The following is a 24,254-nucleotide window of genomic DNA, read 5'->3' on the forward strand; positions in this document are numbered from 1 at the left end:
TGGGAAGACGATTTCGGCGGTCCGCCGCCATTTTGCCGTAGACCGAATGCATGTATGTCCTCAGGTCACGCCGGCCGCCATGTTTTTGGAGTCTTATGTCTCTTCTATGGGGGCGGCCATGTTTTGTGAGCCCAGCTACCTCGTGGAGGGCTGGGAACGCCGGAAGGCGTACACAGGGGGCGGAGCCACGCCTTCTACCCGGGAAAAAGCAAACCGCTCCTTCCAGTCTGTGTAAGACAGACGCTGACTGCAGTTGGTTGGAAACTGCACTGCATCGGTTGGTGAGCCTTGGGGGTCCCTCTCTCTCTCTCTGGGATCGAGAAGCAGGTACTCTGAGGGGCGCTATTGCGCTAGGGGGAGACACACAAAAAAAAAAAAAAAAAAGAAAAAGTTTTTTTTGTTTTGCTGGCAAAGGTGTCCTGTATTAACATGGACCCTGCCACTCATGTATCTCCTCCGGATCCCCTCGAGGGGTCTGCGGGATCCTCCAGCACCCCATTGACAATTGAATCATTGTCAGCTATTATGGAAACTTTTGTGTCCCGGGTGGAAGTGGCTTGTCAGGGACAGGGCGCAAGAAAGCGACCCCCGCCTAACCCCTTATTATCTGAAACCTCGGATTCAGACTCTGAGCCTATTTCTGCAGTTGCAGGTACTTCATCTGGGATTGGTGTCTCGGGTCCTGTCTCTTCAGACAGTGAGGAGGATGTTTCGGCATCCGCCATAGCCCGAGAGGAAGCGTTGGTAAACGCACTCATTGTATCTGTTCAAGAGACCTTAAGGTTACAGGGTATTCCATCGGAAATAGCTGAAACTGAAATCCCTTTTGGGACTAAAAAACGCATCAAAGTGGCGAAGGTTTTTCCATTGCCCAAATGTTTTGGCAATCCAATCGAAGAAGAATGGTGTCTGCCAAAACGCACTTTTACTATTTCTAAACGCATTGACAGGCGTTATCCGTTTGAGGAAACCCTTATTAAGAAATGGACAGAACCACCTGTGGTGGATTCACCAATTGCTAGATTGAATAAAGCCACGGTTATTCCTTTAGAAGACGCTCCGTCTTTTAAAGATCCAGTGGATCGCAAGATAGAAGCTATGTCTCGCACCATGTTTTCCTTGATTGGATCAGCTTTCAGACCTATAATAGCTATTGGTCTGGTTTCGCAGGCTGTAACTGAATGGACCAAGTGGTTACGCCGGGACTTAGAAGAAGTCCCTCAGGCGGTATCAGATTTGTTGGAACAAATGATACAGGGGTTACAGTTTGTGTGTGATGCGGCGTTAGACGCCACTCCATTAATGGCGCGAGCATCAGTCTCAGCAGTGGTTCTCAGGCGTACACTGTGGCTAAAAGGTTGGTTAGCCGACCAAGGTTCCAAAAAAGCATTGGCTAATATCCCCTTTTCAGGAGAGCGTCTATTTGGAGCCAACTTAGATGAGATCATTAAGGATCTCACCGGTGGAAAGAGCACCTTTTTACCGCAAAATTTTAAAGGTAGAGGAACTCGTCAAAGACGAGGGCCTTCTTTTTCTGCTCACAAGCGGTTTTTTCGTCCAGCGGGTGAAAAAACTAAGTCCTCCAAAGCTCCTGCAGGAGGCGTCAGGGGTCGTTGGTCGGGCAAGCAAAAGCCCGCCCCCTCCAGACCTGAAGATAAACCATCCAAAGCCTGAAGGTGCGCCCCCACCCATAACTGGGGTGGGGGGACGTCTTCGCCGGTTCCCGGATCCATGGCTTTCCAGAATCCCGGACAAATGGGTTTGCGAAGTCATAAGGTCAGGGTACAAGATCGAGTTTCGATCTCTCCCACCGGCGCGATTCTTCCCTTCCAATATCCGACTATCCTCAGATCGTTTAGAAGATCTGCGGAGAGCAGTCACAGATCTACTACAACAAGGAGTGGTAGTCCACGTTCCTTGGACAGAACGGTTTCAAGGGTTTTATTCAAACCTGTTTACAATACCCAGGAAAGAGGGCAAAGTGCGTCCAATTCTGGACTTAAGAGCACTCAATTCTTTCGTCAACATAAGAAGATTCAGAATGGAGTCCATTCGCACGGTAGCAGCCTTCCTGCATCCAGGGGATGTCCTAGCGTCCATAGACATCAAGGACGCCTATCTTCACATTCCCATTTTCGCAGGACATCAGCGGTTTCTACGCTTTTCCGTAGGGGAGAACCACTATCAGTTTGTGGCGTTACCTTTCGGTCTCGCCACGGCTCCGCGGGTCTTCACAAAGGTGTTGGCCCCAATGTTGGCACTTCTGCGCCAAAGAGGTATATCGATCCTTGGTTACCTAGACGATCTTCTGCTTCATGCAGAGTCTCCTCAGACCTTGCTACAAAACATAGAAATTACTATGATTTCTTTACAGGAATTCGGGTGGCTGGTGAACCAGCAAAAGTCATTTCTGGTTCCCACCCAGAGGCTCGAATATCTGGGTCTAATCCTAGACACAGTCAGGACAAGAGTTTTTCTTCCGGTAGGGAAACTCCGAAAGATTCAATCAGCAGTCCAGTTGTTACTGTCCAACAACTGGTCTTCCCTTCGGACTTGCATGAGGGTTCTGGGGTTGATGGTGGCTTCATTCGAAGCAGTCCCATTTGCCCAGTCCCATACCCGAATTCTCCAGCAAGAGATTCTTCTCAGATGGAATCGGAATCCGGAATCCCTGGACAATCAGATACGATTGAGCAAACAGACCAGAGAGTCTCTGGTTTGGTGGCTTCGGTCTCCGATGCTCAGCCAGGGAAAGTCATTTCTGCCAATATATTGGACGATAGTGACCACGGATGCCAGTCTATCCGGATGGGGAGGAATTCTCTGTCAGTTATCTGTCCAGGGACTTTGGTCCCCGGAAGAATCCAGGTTACCGATAAATGTATTGGAACTGAGAGCGATCAGACTTTGTCTGATTCACTGGACCGAGCAGCTCCAGGGCAGCCCGGTTCGGATCCAGTCGGACAATGCCACGGCCGTGGCTTATGTCAATCACCAGGGGGGCACCAAGAGTGTCCGAGCGGCCAAAGAAGTGGCTTGCATTCTTCGCTGGGCGGAACGATTTGTTCCAGCAATCTCTGCGGTGTTCATTCCGGGGGTGGAGAATTGGCAGGCAGATTATCTCAGCCGTCAGACCCTGGATCAGGGGGAATGGTCCCTCCATCCAGACGTTTTCCACCAGTTGTGCCTACGGTGGGGCACCCCGGATGTGGATCTGTTGGCATCACGATTCAACAGGAAAGTTCAGAGATTCGTGGCTCGCTCCCGCGATCCTCTAGCAGAAACCGCAGACGCACTGATCGCCCCGTGGGGGCAATACCAGCTAATATATGCCTTCCCTCCTCTCGCGTTACTGCCAAGACTTGTTCGCAGGATAGAGGAGGAAGGAATCCCAGTAATCCTGGTAGCTCCGGACTGGCCTCGTCGAGCTTGGTACGCCGACATGGTCAGGCTGGTGGCGGACGTCCCGTGGAGACTTCCTCTCAGGGAGGATCTACTGTCTCAGGGACCGATCTTCCATCCTGCTTTACGATCGCTGGCTTTAACGGCCTGGCTATTGAGACCCAGGTGCTGAAGGACAAAGGTTTGTCAGCTTCAGTTATTCCTACTCTAGTTGAAGCAAGGAAAGCGACTTCCAGAAAGATTTATCATCGCACATGGAAGTCCTACATTGCATGGTGTGAACCTTTGGGGTTCCGTCCTCGGTCTTATTCGATTAGTCGAATATTGGCTTTTCTGCAACAAGGGGTTGAGCAGAAACTGGCCTTGAGTACTATCAAGGGTCAGGTCTCAGCATTAGCCATCTTCTTTCAGAAGCCTTTGGCTACTCATTCCTTGGTGCGGAACTTCATCCAGGGGGTGCGACATCTGGCTCCGCCAGTGCACGCGCCGTTACCCCCCTGGGATCTTAATTTAGTGTTGTCGGTTCTTCAGAAACCTCCCTTTGAAGATATTAGGGAGATTCCTCTACCCACGTTGTCCCAGAAGGTGGCCTTCTTGGTGGCTATTACTTCTGCACGCAGGGTGTCAGAACTGGCCGCATTATCTTGTCGTTCACCATATCTGGTGGTTCATAGAGATAAGGTGGTTCTTCGTCCGAATCCATCCTTCCTACCAAAAGTGGTTTCAGAATTTCATCTGAATGAAAAAATTGTATTACCTTCCCTGTGTCCTAAGCCCAGTCATCCTCGGGAGTTTGTTTTACACTCCTTGGATGTGGTCCGGGCGATCAGGGTATACTTGAAAACGACAGACTCGTTTCGCAAGACGGATTCACTTTTTGTGATCCCAGATGGACCCAAAAAGGGGTTGCCTGCATCTGCCGCGACCATTTCCAGATGGATCAGACAGACGGTAGTGCAGGCTTATTCTATTAAGGGTCGGGAGCCCCCGTTCCCTGTTAAGGCGCACTCCACTCGGGCACTTAGTGCGTCATGGGCCTTTCGCCATCAGGCGTCAGTGGTCCAGGTGTGCAAGGCGGCTACCTGGTCGTCGGTGCATACCTTTTCTAAACATTATAAAGTTGATGTAATGGCATCGTCTGATGCCTCGTTTGGCCGCAAGGTTTTGCAGGCCGCAATTTGAGGAGACCAGTGGTCTACCTCGAGGGTTTTTTTCCGTTGGAAAATTTTTTCTTTAGTCTCATTCTTTGTTTATAATGAGCCTTTAAAACTTCTAGTTTGGCACCGGTTGGGCCTTCTAGATTGGATTTGATTTTGTCAATCCCACCCCTCATTTGTGGCACTGCTTCTGGATGTCCCAGCTCTTGAGAATCAAGAAGACTACGTCTGTCAATGAGCGATAGAGAAAAATGGATTTTTGTAAGATCTTACCGTAAAATCCTTTTCTCTTAAGCTCATTGACAGACGTAGTACCCGCCCCTCTATCATTGAGTTGGGTTGGGTTAAATGCTCTGTACTGCTTTAAACAGAACTGATTCCCTGTAGCAGAGAGAGGGAGGATATACCCTCAGGAACTGCCCCTAAGGTGGAGCCAGAACGTTTTGTCTTTCTGCCTAGTCCTACTCCTGCGGAGACAACATAACCCAGCTCTTGAGAATCAAGAAGACTACGTCTGTCAATGAGCTTAAGAGAAAAGGATTTTACGGTAAGATCTTACAAAAATCCATTTTTTTTTTTTTTTTGAGTGTAGCACCCTATACAAACACAGGGCAGGGATAACATACAAACTCCATGCAAATAGCATCCTAATGGTGGTTGAGACCAAAACCCAAAGCAACCGTGCTAACCGCTTCACCTCCATATTGCAGAGTGATGCTGATACAGGTGTATAAAATCACAACAATAGGTTTGCACTGAAGAATTTGGCATTCTTTTGCTATTACTAGTAACATGATTTATCAGAAACAAATTATTGCTACATACAATTCCTAGCAAATACATTTTAGCTGATTTAACTAAATTTTTGTCTGCAGGTTCCCATACTTGGACCCCCCTGAAGAAAGATTTATTTTAGAAGCGCTCAGGAAGCTCTATCAGTGCAGCGCAATTGACCGGTAAACAATCTTTTCTACAGTTTTTCCTAAATAAGAGGAAATCTAACACATTTTTTCTTAACCACTTCAGTCCTTGCACTTTTTAAAAAATTGACTATGATCCTGTTTATTTTGTAGGATAACAAAGTAATAAATACTTTTTTTGGAGCGGAGCCATTCTTTTTGGCAAAATTCTATAGAAAATAGTATTTCTCTTACGTCCTCCGACAGTCGCCGCCTCTTCATATTCGTCACATATGGGGTATTAGACTTTGCTCCGAAGGAGTAGCTAGGCAACAGAATATGTTAACAATAAAGCTTTAACATATCCCACCCTCAAGGGGTGGTCCCCTCAGTCAATACCCTCCTACTTCCTGCAACCATATCTCAGTTTTAATGTCTAGCTTGTCAGGAGTGGCTGGCTCTCTCTGTGCTGGGACTTTCTGTCCCAGACTCTTTCTTCTTTTTAATATTTTGTTTGAGTTTTCTCTCTATCTTTACTTAGCTGTTATTTTTGTCAGCATTAGTTAGTTCTTCGGACGAAGAGGATCATGCGGACTGGGTCTCGGGCTGATCCCCCTGGTCGCAGGTCGTGGGTCAGTGGCTTCCCAGTCTGCCATCGAGCGTTCAGCCAGGTAACGCTCCTGGCACAGTGAACGACCCATCCCTGTTCGGTGCAGGGATGATTGGTGAGGTGGCTACCTCACCGGACGCTGTGCGGTTTCTTAACCTCCATTGTGTGCGTCTTGAATTGCGACTCTCCCTGCCTCATGTGCAGCGGCTTGTTCGCCTGTGCGGGTTCCCCACGCCATGTGAGGTAAGTGTATTTATGTGGGGACCTGTCTGTCTGGGGGGGTCTCAGTCTGGGACTGTGTAACCTGCCTTTAATCACACTGCTTGTCTCCCTATCTCTCGGCTGCATGCTGTGGGCTGCAAGGGGGGGGGGGGGGAGCTGTATGACACTGTGTGTGTCAGGCTGGGAAGTGTGAGAAGCTGTGTGCTGTGGGGCATGTTTTGTCTTGGCATGTTTGGGCATATACAGCGATCGCTGCGGCGATCTAACATGTATCCTTATATTGGGATGTAATGTGTGTGTTTTTATGCACTGTGGAGCGGCGTTTTCGGCGCCAAACGACGCCATTTTACCGGCACCCGCTCCGGCCGCATGGTTTACATGCACGGCGGCCATTTTCTTGTAGCCTCCATAGGCTTACATAGAGCGCCCTGGCAGCATCACTTCCTCTTTCCAGGAACACCGATCGAGGCAGCAGCAGCAGCGGGGTCTCCTCAGGTTTTATCCTTCTGTTCTTGCTATCCATTGCCTGTATTCAGTTTGTATATTCCCTATGGGGGTCTCATTGTGCCTGAGTGTGGTGCGGTGGGCTGCGCTTGCCGCGCTTGCTAAAAGGGGGCAGTTAACCCTTGGTTGTCTGGCATTACAGGGGCAATGGATTCTCAGGAGGGCAAGTTTCCTACAGTATTGGTGGAAAGCCAGGGGACCGCTGTTTCCCCCCCAGGGGGGGATTTAGCCACTATTGTGGCTGGCCTTGCTGCCCAGGTGCAAATGCTGGTGGCTGCTCAATCTACTAAACGGCCCAGAGTTGCTCTGTCCTCTGATTCTGAGGGTGAAGGTGATGGGGCTGTTCTGGCAGGGACCTCCTTATCGGGGTCCCGCTCCTCTCTTGATCTAGTGGGGTCTGAGGTAGAGGCTGAAGTTGAGGGGGTTGATAATTCTCCCCCTGGCTCGCCTGAAGAGCTTGCAATCATGGATGAGTTGATTGCTTCCATTAAGCAGACGCTACGTTTGCAGGACGAAGTGTGTCCCCCCCGCTGCCTTGGCGGCTTATGGGACGCAGAGGAAACGCAGGACGCCACAGGTTTTTCCCTGCAATGCTGATTTTCAGCGCGCTGTTAAGGATCAATGGCGCGATCTGCGCAAGCCTTTTGCGGTACCAAGTAAATTCAAGCTGCGTTATCCTTTCTCGCCTGCCACGGATGAACGGTGGTGTGTGCCTCCGCCAGTGGATCATGCAATTGCGGTTTTGAACAAAGCCACTGCGATTCCTGCAGAGGGTTCCCCTGTTTTCCGTGATGCCACGGATAGGAGACTGGAGTCTCTTGCCCGTCATACTTATTCTGTTACGGGTTCTATGCTTAAGGCTCTGTTTGCTTCTCTCATGGCGGCCCAGGCGATCGCAAGTTGGACGCAGATGCTTAGGCGCGTCCTAGTGGCCGATTCGGCCTCGGCGGCGACCCTGGATATGGTGGATCAGATCCACCAGGGTGTCATGTATCTGTGTGATGCGGACCTGGACCTGATTCCGTTGGCTGCACGTGTGCACAGCGTGGCGGTGTTGTCTCGCCGCCTGGTTTGGTTGAAATGTTGGTCGGTGGACCAATCTTCACGTAAGACCTTAGCCAATCTGCCTTATGATGGGTCTCGCCTTTTTGGGGAGTCCCTGGATGTGTTGATTAAGGGGATCACCGGGGGTAAGAGCACTCTCTTGCCCCATTTCCCCAAGGCTAAGGGGGCTTCTGGGAAGAAGCATGCTAATTTTCGGCCCCCTCAGGGGTCCTTTCGTGCCTTTCGGCCGCACTACAAGGGCAAACCGTTCAAAGGCCAAGGCTCTCAGAAGAAGCCCTGGTCTGGGAAACAGAAGTCCGGCCAATCCGGACCTGCAGCCCATAACAGTTCGGCCTGAAGGGGCGCCCTCACCCAGTTTTGGGGTGGGGGGACGCTTGCTCGGTTTTCTTCAGCCCTGGTTGGCCCGTGTGCGGGACAGATGGGTTCTGGAAATCGTTCGATCTGGTTACAAGATCGAGTTTCTCTCTCGGCCGGAGAGCAGATTTTTTCCCTCAAATCTTCAACTGTCTCCAGAGCGCCTGCGGGATCTGCACCTGGCGGTGCGGGACCTGAGGGCTCAGGGTGTGGTGGTTCCGGTGCCTCATCGGGACAGATTTCGGGGGTTTTATTCCAATCTGTTCACCGTGCCCAGGAAGGAGGGCAAGGTTCGTCCGATTCTGGACTTGAAGGCTCTGAACCGCTCTGTGCGGGTTCGCAAGTTCCGCATGGAATCCCTGCGCTCGGTGGTGGCTGCCCTCGTTCCGGGGGAATTCATGGCCTCCATCGATTTGAAGGATGCGTACCTTCACATCCCCATATTCGAGGGTCATCAGAGATACCTTCGATTTGCCATTGCGGAGGATCACTACCAGTTCGTGGCGTTGCCCTTTGGTCTCGCCTCGGCTCCGCGGGTCTTCACCAAGGTGCTTGCACCGGTTCTGGCATTATTGAGGGCCCAGGGCATTTCTGTCCTGGGGTATCTGGACGACATTCTGGTTCGGTCTGCGACCAGACAGGGTCTGGAGGAGGACCTGTCTGTCACAATGCAAACTCTGCAGGAGTTTGGTTGGACGATAAATGTTCCAAAGTCGACACTGAGTCCGTCGGTTCGTCTCCCCTATCTGGGAATGATACTGGACTCGGTGCAGGCGAAGGTCTTCCTGCCGGAAGACAAACTCAGGACTCTTCAGGAGGAAGTCAGGTCCCTCAGGGACGTTCCACACTCGTCTCTACGGACGTGTATGAGATGTCTGGGATTGATGGTCTCGGCCTTCGAGGCGATTCCTTTCGCGCAGTTTCACACGCGGGGTCTCCAAGCGGAGATCCTGTCCAGGTGGGACGGGCGACCTCAATCTCTGGATCTTCAGATCTCGTTGAGTCATCGCACCAGGGAAAACCTTCTGTGGTGGCTCCAGTCCCCGTTGGTGTCCGGGGGCAAGTCGTTTCGTCCGATCTCGTGGACGGTAATCACCACGGATGCCAGCCTGTCGGGCTGGGGTGGTGTTCTGGGCGTTCTGTCCGCCCAGGGGACCTGGTCGGAGGGGGAGTCTTCCCTCCCGATCAACATTCTGGAATTGCGTGCGATAAGGCTCTGTCTTCATCGCTGGACGGACCGGCTGCAGGGCTGCCCGGTTCGGGTGCAGACGGACAATGCCACGGCGGTGGCCTACATCAACCACCAAGGGGGCACCAGGAGTGCCCGAGCGGCTCGAGAAGTGGCCGACATTCTATCTTGGGCCGAGACTCATGTCCCGGCGATAACGGCGGTTCACATTCCGGGAGTGGAGAACTGGCAGGCGGACTATCTGAGTCGCCAGACCCTGGATCAGGGGGAATGGTCTCTCCACCCGGCTGTCTTCCAGATGTTGTGCGCGAAGTGGGGTCTTCCAGATGTGGACCTGTTCGCGTCTCGCCTCAACTACAAGGTGAAGAGGTTCGTGGCAAGGACGCGCGACCCTCGGGCAGACGCGTCGGACGCGTTAGTGGCCCCGTGGCATCAGTACAGGCTGATGTACGCGTTTCCACCGATTTCAGTTGCTGTCCAGGTTCCTTCGCAGGTTACACTCGGAACGCAGCACGGTGATTCTTGTGGCACCGGACTGGCCTCGCCGGTCCTGGTACGCAGACCTCGTGAATCTGGCGGTCGACGCCCCTTGGCGTCTGCCTCTTCGAGACGATCTACTGTCTCAAGGACCGATTTACCATCCTGCTTTACAGTCGCTGGCTTTGACGGCCTGGCTGTTGAGACCGAGGTCCTGAAGGAGAAGGGTCTCTCTCCAGAGGTCGTTCATACTTTGATCAACGCGAGGAAGTCTTCCTCGGGGAAGGTTTATTACCGTACTTGGAAGGCCTATTTTGCCTGGTGTGAGTCCAGGGGGTTTTCACCCCGCACGTACTCGGTTTCCCGTGTGCTGTCTTTCCTTCAGACGGGTGTCGATCAGCGTTTGGCGCTGGCTACGATAAAGGGTCAGGTGTCTGCGCTGGCCGTTCTGTTTCAACGTCCCGTGGCTTCCAACTCCTTGGTTGGCACCTTTATTCAGGGTGTGCGGCATCTGGTTCCTCCTAGGAGGGATCCTTTGCCCCCTTGGGACTTGAATCTCGTTCTATCTGTGTTACAACGTGCTCCTTTTGAACAGATCAGGGAGATCTCGTTGTCTATGTTGTCCAAAAAGGTCGCCTTTTTGGTGGCGATCACTTCGGCTCGCAGAGTGTCGGAACTGGCGGCTTTGTCCTGCAAGTCTCCGTACCTGGTTGTTCATTTGGATAAGGTGGTCTTGCGACCTAATCCTTCTTTTCTGCCGAAACGAGTTTCGGAATTCCATCTTAACGAGGATATTGTTTTGCCTTCGTTGTGCACGAAGCCTAAACATCCAAAGGAGATGAGATTGCACTCTCTGGATGTTGTTCGGGCGATAAGGGTTTACCTTAAAGCGACTGAGTCTTTTCGTAAGACGGACTCCTTGTTTGTTCTTCCAGAGGGTCCTCGGAAGGGCATGGCGGCTTCGGCCTCTACCATCGCCAAATGGATCAGGCAGACCATTGAACAGGCCTATGCCTTGCAGGGGAAGGTTCCCCCTGTGCCTGTGAAGGCGCACTCTACTAGATCTCTGAGTACGTCTTGGGCCTGCCGTCATGGGGCTTCTGTAGCCCAGGTGTGTAAGGCGGCGACTTGGTCGACCGTGCACACTTTCACAAAATTCTACAAAGTAGATGTTCAGGCATCGGCGGAGGCTTCCTTTGGCCGCAAGGTTCTTAGTGCGGCTGTTCCCTAGGGTCCCTTGTTGGGGACTCCTGGCTGTTGGGATAGTTTTTTTGTATCCCCTGGGTTTTTTGTCTTTTCCTGGGTTGTTGCTCCTGTTGAGCACTTATTTTTGCTGTTGCCCAGCTGGTTTCCTTCCTTTGGTAAGGTTCCTTTCTTTGATGTGGAGACTGCGTTGCCTTTCGGCGCGGATGCGTTTCCCACCCCTCATGTTTGCACTGCTTTGGGACGTCCCCATATGTGACGAATATGAAGAGGCGGCGACTGTCGGAGGACGTAAGAGAAAACGGAATTTTTGTAAAATCTTACCTGTAAAATTCCTTTCTCTGAGTCCTCCGACAGTCGCCGCCCCCGCCCCTCTTTTGGGGTTTGAATGTATACTCTACTGCTATTCCACTAAAACTGAGATATGGTTGCAGGAAGTAGGAGGGTATTGACTGAGGGGACCACCCCTTGAGGGTGGGATATGTTAAAGCTTTATTGTTAACATATTCTGTTGCCTAGCTACTCCTTCGGAGCAAAGTCTAATACCCCATATGTGACGAATATGAAGAGGCGGCGACTGTCGGAGGACTCAGAGAAAGGAATTTTACAGGTAAGATTTTACAAAAATTCCGTTTTTATTTTCTGTGTAATCTTTATATACTCTATATATCAAGGGCCTGTTAACACCATGAGCGGTAGGATGGCGTTGGGCAGCTATTCCAGTGCAGTCCCACCACAAAACAAGGCAAAATGCCTTGTCTCCTACCTGGCCAATTCACACAATCGGTGGTGTGAGCTGGAGAAAAGTATGACATGCAGTACTTTTTTTTTTATTTTTTTTGTTTTGTTTTTCAGCACAGTGCAGTGCAAGTCATCCCTTTACCTCACATCACAGGTTCAATATAACCTAATACAATGTCACAAAAGTGACATTTCAATAAGGTTTGTTTAGAAAAAAAAAAGTCAATGGTGCTATGCACTGCTATTGACGCATCAGCACTGCTGCCATCCTACAGCACACCAGTGGCCACTGGTGGGAACAGGTCTCAATGTAACAGGTAAAATAATAGAAAAAACAGCAGACAAACAGCTAAGGGGAGGAATGCACTTAGGGCTGATTAGTGTGCATATATAGATAGTGTGTGTTTGTATGTGTGTATATATATATAATATAATGTGTGTGATCTGTTTAGATAGGGTGTCAGGGCTTCCAGATGTGCCTGCTGAGGGGAGAAGTATCCCCACTGGCTCCTGTGAGAGGCTTCTCATAGGGCAGTATAGGAAGCCCAATCAGGGGACACATCCCAGCTTGTAACTACCCCAGAAGGCAGATTATGCTGCAAAGGATTCTGGGAGTGGCTATAAGTTTGGAGGGGAAGTGCATGGCACGGTGTCTTTGGCGGGAGCAGAGCCCCAGGAAGGAGAGTACGGCTGTCTCTCCTCCTGTCTGAGGAAGGCGGATGTCTCAGGGTGTCGCCTGAGTGTCCAGAGATTGCTGAGTGAGCTGAGGGGATCCGGTGTGCCGAGAGCCTGCGGAGAGAGGGGTCCAGTCCCAGGAAAGCCTACATAGGTCATGAGTACTGAGGATTGCCCCTGGGGGTCTGCCTGAAGTTAGAGGGGACCGCTCTGGAGGAAGTTCTGGGATCCAGTGTCAGCTAGCTGTAAATGGGGTACCTAGGTTGAGGACCCTGAAACTACAGAGGGGGTACATAGTCAGTGGACCCTGAAGAGTTCGAGGTTAAAGGGCCCTGAATTGTACAGAACGTGCCAGTTACACTGACAGCTATACAGAGTTCTACTATATACTACCTCAAGCTGTGCCAGGCGGGGGAAAGTATTCAGTGACTTTCACAGTGCAACAGTGTCAGGAGTTCTACAGTTCTCAGTCTTGAATCTTCTGGACTATAAATCGGGGATTCAGCACTTCTTCTGTTCTACAAAATATTCTCAGTGTCAGTGAGCGTTGGCTGGTGCCGGCCAACGTCAAGGAAGCGCCAACGGGCATTTCAGAAGTAAAAGTCCCAACTGTAATTAGTTTGTGCCTCAAGGAGTATCCCACTCATTTCCTTCTCCCATCCCCTAAATTCCAATAAAAACCACAAACAAAGATGCCGGAGTTGTCGCTGCTTCAGTTATCACACCCAGGGTCACAGCTCACATGGGCTGGAGAGATTACCGGTACTAATGGCAGACCCACAACAGGTCATAGGCCCGGAAACCTTGCTATATATATATATATATATATATATATATATATATATATATATATATATATATATATATATATATATATATATATATATATATACACAGTATCTCACAAAAGTGAGTAAACGTGTAAATTTGCTGTCCCCTAAAAATAACACAACACACAGCCAATATTGTCTAAACCGCTGTCAACAAAAGTGAGTACACCCCTAAGTGAAAATGTCCAAAGTGTCAATATTGTGTGTGGCCACCATTATTTTCCCGCACTGCCTTAACCCTCTTGGGCATGGAGACCACCAGAGCTTATGGTCTAAGCAATGACAGGCTGACTCCTCACCCCTTCAACCTCTGCAGCAACGCTGGCAGCACTCATACATCTATTTCTCAAAGACAACCTCTGGATATGACTCTGAGCATGTGCACTCAACTTCTTTGGTTGTCCATGGCGAAGCCTGTCCTGTTAAACCACTGCATGGTCTTGGCCACCGTGCTGCAGCTCAGTTTTAGGGTCTTACCAATCGTCTTATAGCCTAGGCCATCTTTATGTAGAGCAACAATTCTTTTTTTTTCAGTTCCCCAGAGAGTTCTTTGCCATGAGGTGCCATGTTGAACCTCCAGTGACCAGTATGAGAGAGTGAGAAGGATGGCTGTGTGTTGAGTTATTTTGAGGGGACAACAATGTGTGTGTGTATGTGTGTGTGTGTGTGTGTGTATATATATATATATATATATATATATATATATATATATATATATATATATATATATATATATATATATATATGTGTGTGTGTGTGTCTCATTCCTCCCCCCCCCCCCCCTCGCCAAAGATAGAAAAAGAAAACACTTTTGGTGGCAATGGCAACTGGTGCACATGCAAAAAGGGTTGGGTATCACGTATTGGTGAAAAAATTTAAGTGGAACTGTGGACAAATCAAGATTGACCTATTTGATGCAGTTTGCCATTAATACAGCAGGAGTCCCCTTTTCCCCATGTATTTTATCTGTTGATCTTGCTTGGGGTTTTTTTTTTTTTTTGCTTCTTGTGATAGGTGGACAACTTTGTTCATTTTGTAGTAAAATTGCACAGCAGGGTAAGCTTCAATGGACATTTAGTTTAAATATAGGATCACACAAATTAACCACTTGCGGACCAGCCGCCGTACTTTTATTGCTGCAGGTCGGCTCTGTCCTGCGAAACTACGTACCTGTACATCGCTTCGTGAGAAAGGTAGTAAGGGTGCGTGCACGCGCCGATTAGCCACAGGGGGAGCCAATCAGCAGGTTCGGCAGACGCGGTGTCCGCCAGGCACCTGTGATTGCTCCCCATGAAGACAGAACGTCGGTCTGCCAATGTAAACACGGCAGGCCGCTGTTCTGTCATAGATGAACACAGGGATCTTGTGTTCCTCCTATTTAGGAACACAGGTCTCTGTGTTCATCCAGCAAGTCTATCCCACACAGTTAGAAAGCACCCCCTAAGGACACACAACCCTTTGATCGCCTTTGGTGTTAACCCCATTCCCTGCCAGTGTCATTATTACAGTAACAGTGCTTATTTTTAGCACTGATTACTGTAGTAATGTCACTTGTCCTCCCAAAAGTGTAAGTTGTGTCCGATCTGTCCGCCGCAATGTCACAGTCCCGCTAAAAATCACTGATCGCAGCCTTTACTAGTATAAAAAATAAATACAAATTAAATAAATCTTTCCCCTAGTTTGTAGATGAGATACCTTTTTGCGCAAACCAATCAATATACACTTTATTGGGATTTTTTTTACCAAAAATATGTAGCAGAATACATATTGGCCTAAAATGATGAAACAATTTGATTTTTAATTTTTTTTTATTATTAAGAGTGTTTTATAGCAGAAAGTAAAAAATAGTTTTTTTTTTTCAGAATTGTCACTCTTTTTTTCGTTTTATAGCACAAAAAATAAAAATCGTAGAGGTGATTAAATACCACCAAAAGAAAGCTCTATTTGTGGGGGAAAAAAGGACATACATTTTATTTGGGTACAGCGTCGCACAACCGTGCAATTGTCAGTTTAAGTAACGCAGTGCCGTATTGCAAAAAAAGGCCTGGTCGTTTTAAGGGAGTCCTTAAGTGGTTAAAGTGCAACTCCAGCCAAGATTTTTAACAGTTGCAGCAACGTGTTTTTGGGTTTGTTTTTATTCTAGTTTTGAATCTAATGAATCAAAGCTGGCAGTTTTAAGCACCCTATTCTTGCTATGTAGTTTGTTCCAGCTCCTTTATTAGAAACACTTGCAGGACAGCTTGCCTGTCTACTAGCAGCACAAATAGGTAGGATTACATTACAGGGGGACTTAGAAAAACAAAACAGCTCTTTTAATGCTATTGACAGACTGCATCATTTGTCATTTTTATTTTTCCCTTAGTTCCACTTTAAAGCCTAGCTCCAGAAAAAAAATGAGATTGAAATTTGTTCATCAATTACCTTACTCCTCAGTCTTGATTCCCAACATCTCTTCCTAAACCATCCTGCAGTGTAATGGACCAAAATCGCAGTTTCTTCTATGAGCAAAGCTAATATCTAACCCTAGGAACCAAGCATTTTCCCCTACTCGTTATCTTCTTGGGCACTAGTCCTATGGACCGTGAAATGACTGTTAATATAATGCAGCATGATGGGTAAAGGAAGTGAGATGTGGTTTTAAAGTCTGTTTTAAATTGATCCTTGGGAGAAACAGAACCAGTGGATGTGTGTATATTGTGTTTATGCCAAATACATAAATCATAGAAGTAACAACCGCACTAAGTTAAAAGTTTTTTTGTAAATATACTATCAAATAAAAAAGACTACTGTATTACAGACACCAATTACCATCATTATTTGGTCAAAAAGACTACAGTATTGCAGACACCAAGAACCATCATTATTTGGTCACTGGTAGTTTTATTTTTTTTTTTTTTTGCAGCCTGCTTTTTACACTACATGTTTGTTTGGTGCTACACTTTCAATTTTGGGTATTTTCTTTTGGCTAGCAGTAGCTAGTCGCATTCAGCTGGACTTGTTCTGTAATGTTTGAATTTTCATTATTCTTCCATGCAGCTTTCTTGGTTTCAATGATAGTCAGGAACATACTCAAACATTTTACCTGTGTGGCTATAAGTGCTGGGGTGTTTTCTCCCTTGCACTCTCACAAGAAGTGAAGAAAGATACTTGAATGAGTGAACATGTCCACTTTAAAATCTGACTAACTATTACAAGGAATAATGTATCCTGGATAAATAAGAAGCTTCTTGTATGTTTGTTTTGCTACCTACCAGATGTCATACTATTACTAGGGTTTATGCTATACAATACAGTATATTGTAGCTTTTCTTGTCAGTGTAAAAAAGGCTTCCATGTTAGTGAACTGAATGAAGCAAGACATGAATACTCCAAAGTTAGCCATTAAAGTAATAATTATCTCCAAAATGGATATGAGCAGTTAGAAAGGATCACTGCAGCCATTTTAAGTTCTGTATTTATAGTTACTCATTACAAATCCCCAATCCATAATGATGAGATATCACCTTCTATTATTTATTAAACTACTGCAGTAATGGCTGAGGGAAGGAAATGCTGTGGTTGTTCTGCAGTGTCATCAGAAGAACGAATTCACAATTTAACTAAGTTAAAACCTCTCTTTATACATAGAACTTGTGATGAGATACATATGTGGGCTGCCATTGCTTAATGCCTGGTAAAAGATGTACCTGAGCAAGATTGCAGCAAGTGAAATCAAAACTTTTTTGATTTGCATACCTGTTATAAGTCAGTGATACAGAAATTACTGATGTTGTTGTGTCAGCATGACAGCCACACAGCTAGTATTTCCAGAAGGAGAGATCAGCAATAGCATTCTACATATTTCTTCCAGCACAAGTGTCCTTTTAATAACATTTGGCCACACAGAACACATTTATTGTTCAAGCTCTTTTAGTAGCAAGAATTATATTGCCTGAAGGTCCACCAAAACAACCCACTCAGTCCTCCAACTGCATGGTTGTTTGTAAAACGATGCATTTTGGTAAGCAACTGCAGCATGTTAACACAAGCCCAACATCACAGACTGTATGGAGCTTGCACAATCAGATTGTATGTTTGGCCAGATTAAGGCTTTTATTCACTTCAGAACAGCTTCTTGCCTTGTATGTATGTGGAAATGCAAAAACAGCTGAAAGCGGTAAATACAGGTCAACTGCCCGGCAATGAATTTTAAATTTATTTTAGATGCATCTCAAATTGATATCAAAAGCCCGCTACATTTGTCTAGTGGACATTGGCCCTAGGGCACATTTAATTTAACCAGATATATAGCTTTTTTTTTTTTTTGCAAGCCATTTAAAACTGAAGCGATAACATGCAAAGTACAATAACCTGTGATTGCATGCAATGCTGGATGTACAGCCACTTTGGGTGATCATTTTTATGTTCATGGGTATTTTGGGTATTTTTTTTTTTTTGACATGCACAGATACCTCCCATCTAACTAGTGTCTCCTGGGGCATTAATGTTTGGGTAACATGGCTTCCCCTATTTTGCACACCTTGTCTACATAGAAGTTCATGTACTTATGTGTGCGTTGTCCGAACTCCATTTGATGTCTGCCCAGATTTTGTCAGATAAGTAATGGATAACTAAGGCAAGCTATCTATAGATGATTCATTTTGCTTTCATGTAACCACGGTTGCAGGAAAGGAAATTGCTCGATTCCCCCATCAACACAGGCGGTGTTGATGAGGGAATCCTTCCCACAGGGAGCCTTCCCTGCTATCAGAACATGATTACTGCTAGCAGCTATAGCCACCGGCAGTAATCGCATGCCAAAAATCCCACAGCCAGTCTCTCACTTCCCTGCTGCACTACTGGCTGTGAATGGTTTGGCTCTGTGTGAAATACCCCTCGCCCCTGCTCCCCCTCTCTTCTGGCAGAAGCGGCTTGAGCCAGTCAATAGCTGCAGAGAGGACTTGCTGTGCAGCCTTTGAGGATCTTGGGATATATAGTCCATAAAAGTGCTGTGCATTGGTGGCTACTTGCTGCAAACTATGGTGCCCACAATTCCCTGCTACAAGGAGGAAGGAAAAAACAGAACGTTTCTGGGGCTTTGAGCTATAGAAAGGGGCAAACAGTGTGAGGAACCCAGTGTGTGGGGACCTGTTCCTGTGCATACTTACACAGAAAGCAGAATCTTTTGTGTGGTGACTGAAGCTGGACCAGATCCATTGAGCTAGATAAAGAAAACTTCAGAAAAATTTCTACTGACCTTGGATAAGTATATGAGCATTTACGTTGTCCAAACTAGAGCCACGGTCTACTGTACAGTTGCATGTATTACACAGATTAGAGAGATCACTTCAGTATGTGTTTTTGACTTTCATCTCATGCCAAGATTATCTATTGCGATAGCTCTCTATTTTCATAAGGACTTGCCTTATGTCACAATTACTTTCAGTGCACCAGTGCAATAACACCGTTAATGTGCTCACAACAAAGACTATGCTTTCTATAGCCCATTGTATGTTAATACCCACTATTAGGTGAGATTGGACTTATTGACTATAAGCGTTAGTATAGAAGTTGTTAATATATGGCTGTTACAGGGTTAAATATTAACCATCTGGTATATGAGGTACATACTTCCATGATGAAAGCTCATATATGCTAGCCCAGGGATTCCCAAACTTTTTTGGGCCGAGACTCACTTCTGAATACAGTTATTTATCGGGACCCACTTGCTTGTAAAGCGCTACGGAATTTGTTGGCGCTATATAAATGCAAATTTTAATAATAATAATGCATATTTTAAAGGGAGGGGGATGTTAAATTTAGAAATATCAATCAATTTATTTTTGAATACACTTAATATTTAAATAAATATAAGGCTATATAGCACTCACCCTCCTTCCTCTCCCAGCGGTCCACAGTGAAGGTGAAGCCCCTGTTTGCCCTCTCCAGGGCCCAGCACACCTCACCCAGTCTCCATGATGAGGAGCTCTATGCTGGTTTTGGTGTCCTGGCTCTTCTCCTTCAGATTCTCTCCTGGGGTCACAGAAGCTGCCATGAACTCCTGACAACGCCAGGCCACCTGGTCCTCCTATGGCACCAAGGCTGCCGTCTCTGTCCACTATAGCTGAGAGAATCCTGCCGCCAGTCTAGCCACCACCGCTGTTGCCAGCAGGACCGAGGAGCTGGCTCTGCACCCCATGAACATATCCTACATAACAGCCCACATACGTACTCACTGATGCAAGTATCCTCCTCATGGGAAATGCAGACCAGCCTCCATAAACTGCATGGGCGGGGTCCTGAATCCATTGCGATTTGACTGTTCTGGCTCTCTGTAATTTGCGCAGGCTCGCACAGCACAATTTAAGCAGGCCTGCTCTCAGTGATTTCCAGCTCATCGCGACCCACTCAAATGCAGCTCGCGACCCACCAGTGGGTCCCGACCCACAGTCTGGGAACTCCTGTGCTAGCGGATATCCACCATGACTAACAATGAGGATTGCCGCATTTGAGCCTCTAGGGGTACCTTTCCTGTATAGTTTTATTGATACCACAACTTTTTAAACTGAGCTGTTGGTTACACCCCTGTGATGGAGGCTCGCATTCTTTAGCTATTGTTTAGCAGTGGAGCCCCATAAAGGGTGATTTAGATGTGGATTATTATTTAGTCATGCTCAGTGGCACTTAGGTGAGTTGTATATTGCTCTAGGAGCTACTAGTTCTTATGATCCCCCCATAACTATAGCCCCAGGTATATCTGATACCCACAGGGTGCATATAGCCCAAGAGGGTGAGTGATACAGGCTTCTTATTTCTAGTCTCTTTTCAGTTACCTATTATCTTTATTAGAATTATAGCGCCTATCCAGTCACAAAAGACACCCAGCTTGGGACAAGAAGCTCCTAGTTACCTAAAGCCCCTTTTTGACTATTCTAGCCAGGTGGCCAAGGCATAAGTGCACTCAGAACCATATAGGATGCACTACACTTTGGCTATTTGGTGCTAAATATTAATAGCAATTTCAGTTCCAAGAATAAAGTGCCTACTTCAATTATTTTGCTATTGTATGTGATGCTGGAACTTTTTGAGGGGTTTTCCCCAATCACCGAATGCTGCATATATCACATGCTTGATCACACATTGTCAAGCGATGCTACAGCTGTCGGTGCCATATACTGTATATGGACGTCTCTAATTGCTCTGACACTACTGTTTTTGCTTTTATGGCAAGTCACTTTTAAGGTATTGTGTGTTATTTAAACTTTCTAGGTTTGCTATTTTGGTTATTTTTGATACAAAATAAAAATCTTTGTATGCCGTACTTGCCTCCTATTTTAGCCATGTGTCGCCAGCAATTCCCATCTTTTGCCTAACTTCGGTATCTATCCTAAAGTTTTCTTTATCTATACCAGGGCTTCCCAAACTTTTTTGGGCCGAGACCCACTTACGAATACAGATTTTTTTTTCGGGACCCTCTTGCTTGTAATTTAATATTGCTACAGAATTTATTGGCGCTATATAAATGCAAATAATAATAATAATTTTGCATATTTTAAAGGGAGGGGGATGTTGAATTAAAAATATCAATTTACTACTTTTCAATTTATTATTGAATACACTTAATTAATGACACAGGTCATGGTAAGGGCATGGCACAGGTGATGGTACAGGCATGGCACAGATGATGGTATAGGCATGGCACAGGTGATGGTACAGGCATGGCACAGGTCATGGTGCAGGAGATGGTATAAGCATGGCACAGGTCATGGCACAGATGATGGTACAGGCATGGCACAGGTCATGGTAAGGGCATGGCACAGGCATGGTACACGATGGTATAGGCATGGCACAGGTCATGGTAAGGGCATGGCACAGGTGATGGTACAGGCACAGGCCATGGTAAGGGCATGTCACAGGTCATGGTAAGGGCATGGTATAGGCATGGCACAGGTGATGGTACAGGCATGGCACAGGTCATGGTACAGGAGATGGTATAAGCATGGCACAGGTCATGGCACAGATGATGGTACAGGCATGGCACAGGTCATGGTAAGGGCATGGCACAGGCATGGCACACATGATGGTATAGGCATGGCACAGGTCATGGTAAGGGCATGGCAAAGGTGATGGTACAGGCACAGGTCATGGTAAGGGCATGGCACAGGTCATGGTAAGGCATGGTATAGGCATGGCACAGGTCATGGTACAGGCATGGCACAGGTCATGGTTCAGGCATGGCACAGGTCATGGTACAGGAGATGGTATAGGCATGGCACAGGTGATGGTACAGGCATGGCACAGTAGGTATAGGCATGGCATAGTATGTACAGGCATGGCACAGCACTGCTACTTTGCCCGGATTGTTACCCACTGCAGCAGCTTCATCGCTGTTCACTTACCTGCTCTCCTGGGCAGTGGGCTGGCTCGCTGACTCGACTCCTGTCCTGTGACTCCACACTCCGAGACGTCCACGGCGCGCTGCTCCTCTCTCTCCGCTCTGACGGCGGCGGGAACCGGTGGGAAGTTGACGGAGTCGGACGGTGAGTGTCTGACGCACTCACTGGCACCGCCCCCAACGACGTCAGCCGGGAACCCCACCCCCCCATAGCCAGCAATACGTCCGGCGCCCCTAGTAGGCTTTTAAATGGTAATTTTCTTTTCCCACTGCTGATCTGACTGCTCTAACGCCAACGACTGCCGGCGACCCACTCAGATGCGGCTTGTGACCCACCAGTGGGTCGCGACCCACAATTTGGGAAGTCCTGATCTATACCATATATATTTGGGTTATAATGGCAACACTAAACCCTGTGAGCTGGCATAAGGGAGAATACAATGTTTGAGCGGGTTTTTGCAATTTTTACCAGATCTGTTGGGCACCAGGAGTGGTGAGCAGAACCAACTGTGCTTGTCCCCTACTGCCTACAGTTAATGCCACTAGAGACTGCCCTTTATTTAGCAGCCCTACAGTCCTGCACTGCATGCAGTTTAACCACATATATAAAGGGCACTTTTACCCCTTTCCTGCCCAGGACAATTTTTAGCTTTCATTGCTGTCACACTTTGAATGACAATTGCCTGGTCATGCAACACTATACCCAAACAATTTTTATAATTTTGTTCACACAACTAGAGCTTTCTTTTGGTGATATTTAATTACCACTGGGTTTTTTATTTTTTTGCTAAATAAAAGAAAAAAAAACTGAAAAGTTTTGAAAAAAAAAAATAGTTTTTCTTTAGTTTGTTATAACATTTTGCAAATAATTGTTCTTTATATAAAGTTAGCCCAAGATGTATTCTGCTACATTTCTTTGGTGAAAATAACCCAAATCAGACTGTTATTTAGTTTGTAGGAAAGTTAGAGTCCACAAACTATGGTATACAGTTCATTCATTCATTCAGTTTGTGATTAGCTGTGATTGGTCAAATCTAATCACATGGTACAGATAAGCTGTGGTTAGCCCTGTCTGTACCATGTGATCAAATTCATCAATCACAGCTAGCTACACAATTGTACACAATGGGTGGCATAAAAAAGAAGCCATCAATTGTGTACAACTGTCATGTGACCTGCTGTGATTGGTCACAGCAATCACATGGTACCAGAAGCAAGCCGGTACACTGATCCATCATCAGCTGTGTCCCGTGGACACAGCCAGTGACCGATCGTTCCACTGCATGGCCCCTTCTGAAAGGACATCATATGATGTCCAGTCAGGATGGGAAAGCCACCGCTCCGCTGTCATTCTACTATAGGCCGGACGGGAAGGTGTTAAAGCCCTTTTTGGGCACTTTGTACCTACAGGTAAGCCTATAATAAGACTTACCTGTAGGTACAGTTAATATCCCTAAACCTGTGCAGTTTAGGAGATATTCACATTGCATGCAGCCGGTGACGTCACCGACTCATGCTCTCTGAAGGGACAGCATACCCGTTCCATCCCTTCAGATTTACGTGCTGCAGTCCATATCTCCCGCACTTATGCACAGGAGTGACGTCGTTGCAGCGCGGCCAATCAGATGGCCAGATAACTGGGATCTGGAAGGAGGACTGGGTGAAGATAGAAGCGCCTGTCAATGGTGATCGTACGGCGCTGGAGGGCTTTGTTTTAACCACTTCCGGTCTGCCCACCGTGTATTTACGTCGCTACTTTGACGTTAAATACCGGTGTTATGGCAACAGCTGCCATAATCCCGGTATTTTTCTACACGGCTGGTGGTCCTCTTTCACATAAAAGTAGTCCCAGAGGTGATTTTTCCCACTTACTGGAGCCGTCAGTAGTGGGGAAAATTATCTGGTCCTCTGAGGTGCTGAGCAGGAAGTCGAGTTAGGGCAAGATGGCCCCCACTCAGCTCTATGGCCTTGGAGGACCGGAGCGGCGTCAGACCTCGCTTTCGCCCAACGGCCTTAAAGGGCCTACTTTTTTTTTTTTTTTTGCTTTTAAATGTAGATGTGAGATCTGAGGTCTTTTTGAGGACCTGTCCTGCCTTTTTCTATTACAAGGGATGTTTACATTACAAAAGTGTTACAAAAGGGACAGTGTAAAACGAGAAAAAAAAAAAACTATTTAAAGCGCCCTGTCCCTCTGAGCTTGCATGCAGAAGTGAACGCATACGCAAGTCGCACCCACATATGTAAATGGTGTTCAAACCACATGTGAGGTATCGCCGTGACCGTAGAGTGAGTAGAGTGAGAGCAATAATTTTAGCACTAGATCTCCTCTGTAACTCTAAACTGGTAACCTGTAAAAAATGATTGCTTATGGAGATTTTAAGTACCAATGTTTGTCGCCATTCCACAAGCGTGCACAATCTTTAAGCATGACATGTTGGGTACCAATTTACTCGGGGTATTATCCTTCACATTATAGAAAAAAATTGGGTTAACTTTACTTTTTTCTTATTTTTTAATTCAAAAAATACTGATTTTAACTTGTAAACAACAAG

General features: G+C 47.0%; 1 protein-coding gene across 2 annotated transcripts in view; it reads left to right on the forward strand.

The window, feature by feature from the left end:
• The window catches only part of DHX40 (DEAH-box helicase 40), a 119,878-nt gene that overhangs the window by 38,074 nt on the left and 57,550 nt on the right, over positions 1-24,254 (forward strand). For both annotated transcript variants that reach the window (XM_082247382.1, XM_082247383.1), the window contains exon 10: positions 5,435-5,515. In XM_082247382.1, the coding sequence (XP_082103508.1) occupies positions 5,435-5,515 (81 nt within the window). The remainder of the gene's footprint in view (positions 1-5,434; positions 5,516-24,254) is intronic.

This window comes from Pelophylax lessonae (assembly GCF_965119305.1).
Source record: "Pelophylax lessonae genome assembly, chromosome: 2".
NCBI lineage: Eukaryota > Metazoa > Chordata > Amphibia > Anura > Ranidae > Pelophylax > Pelophylax lessonae.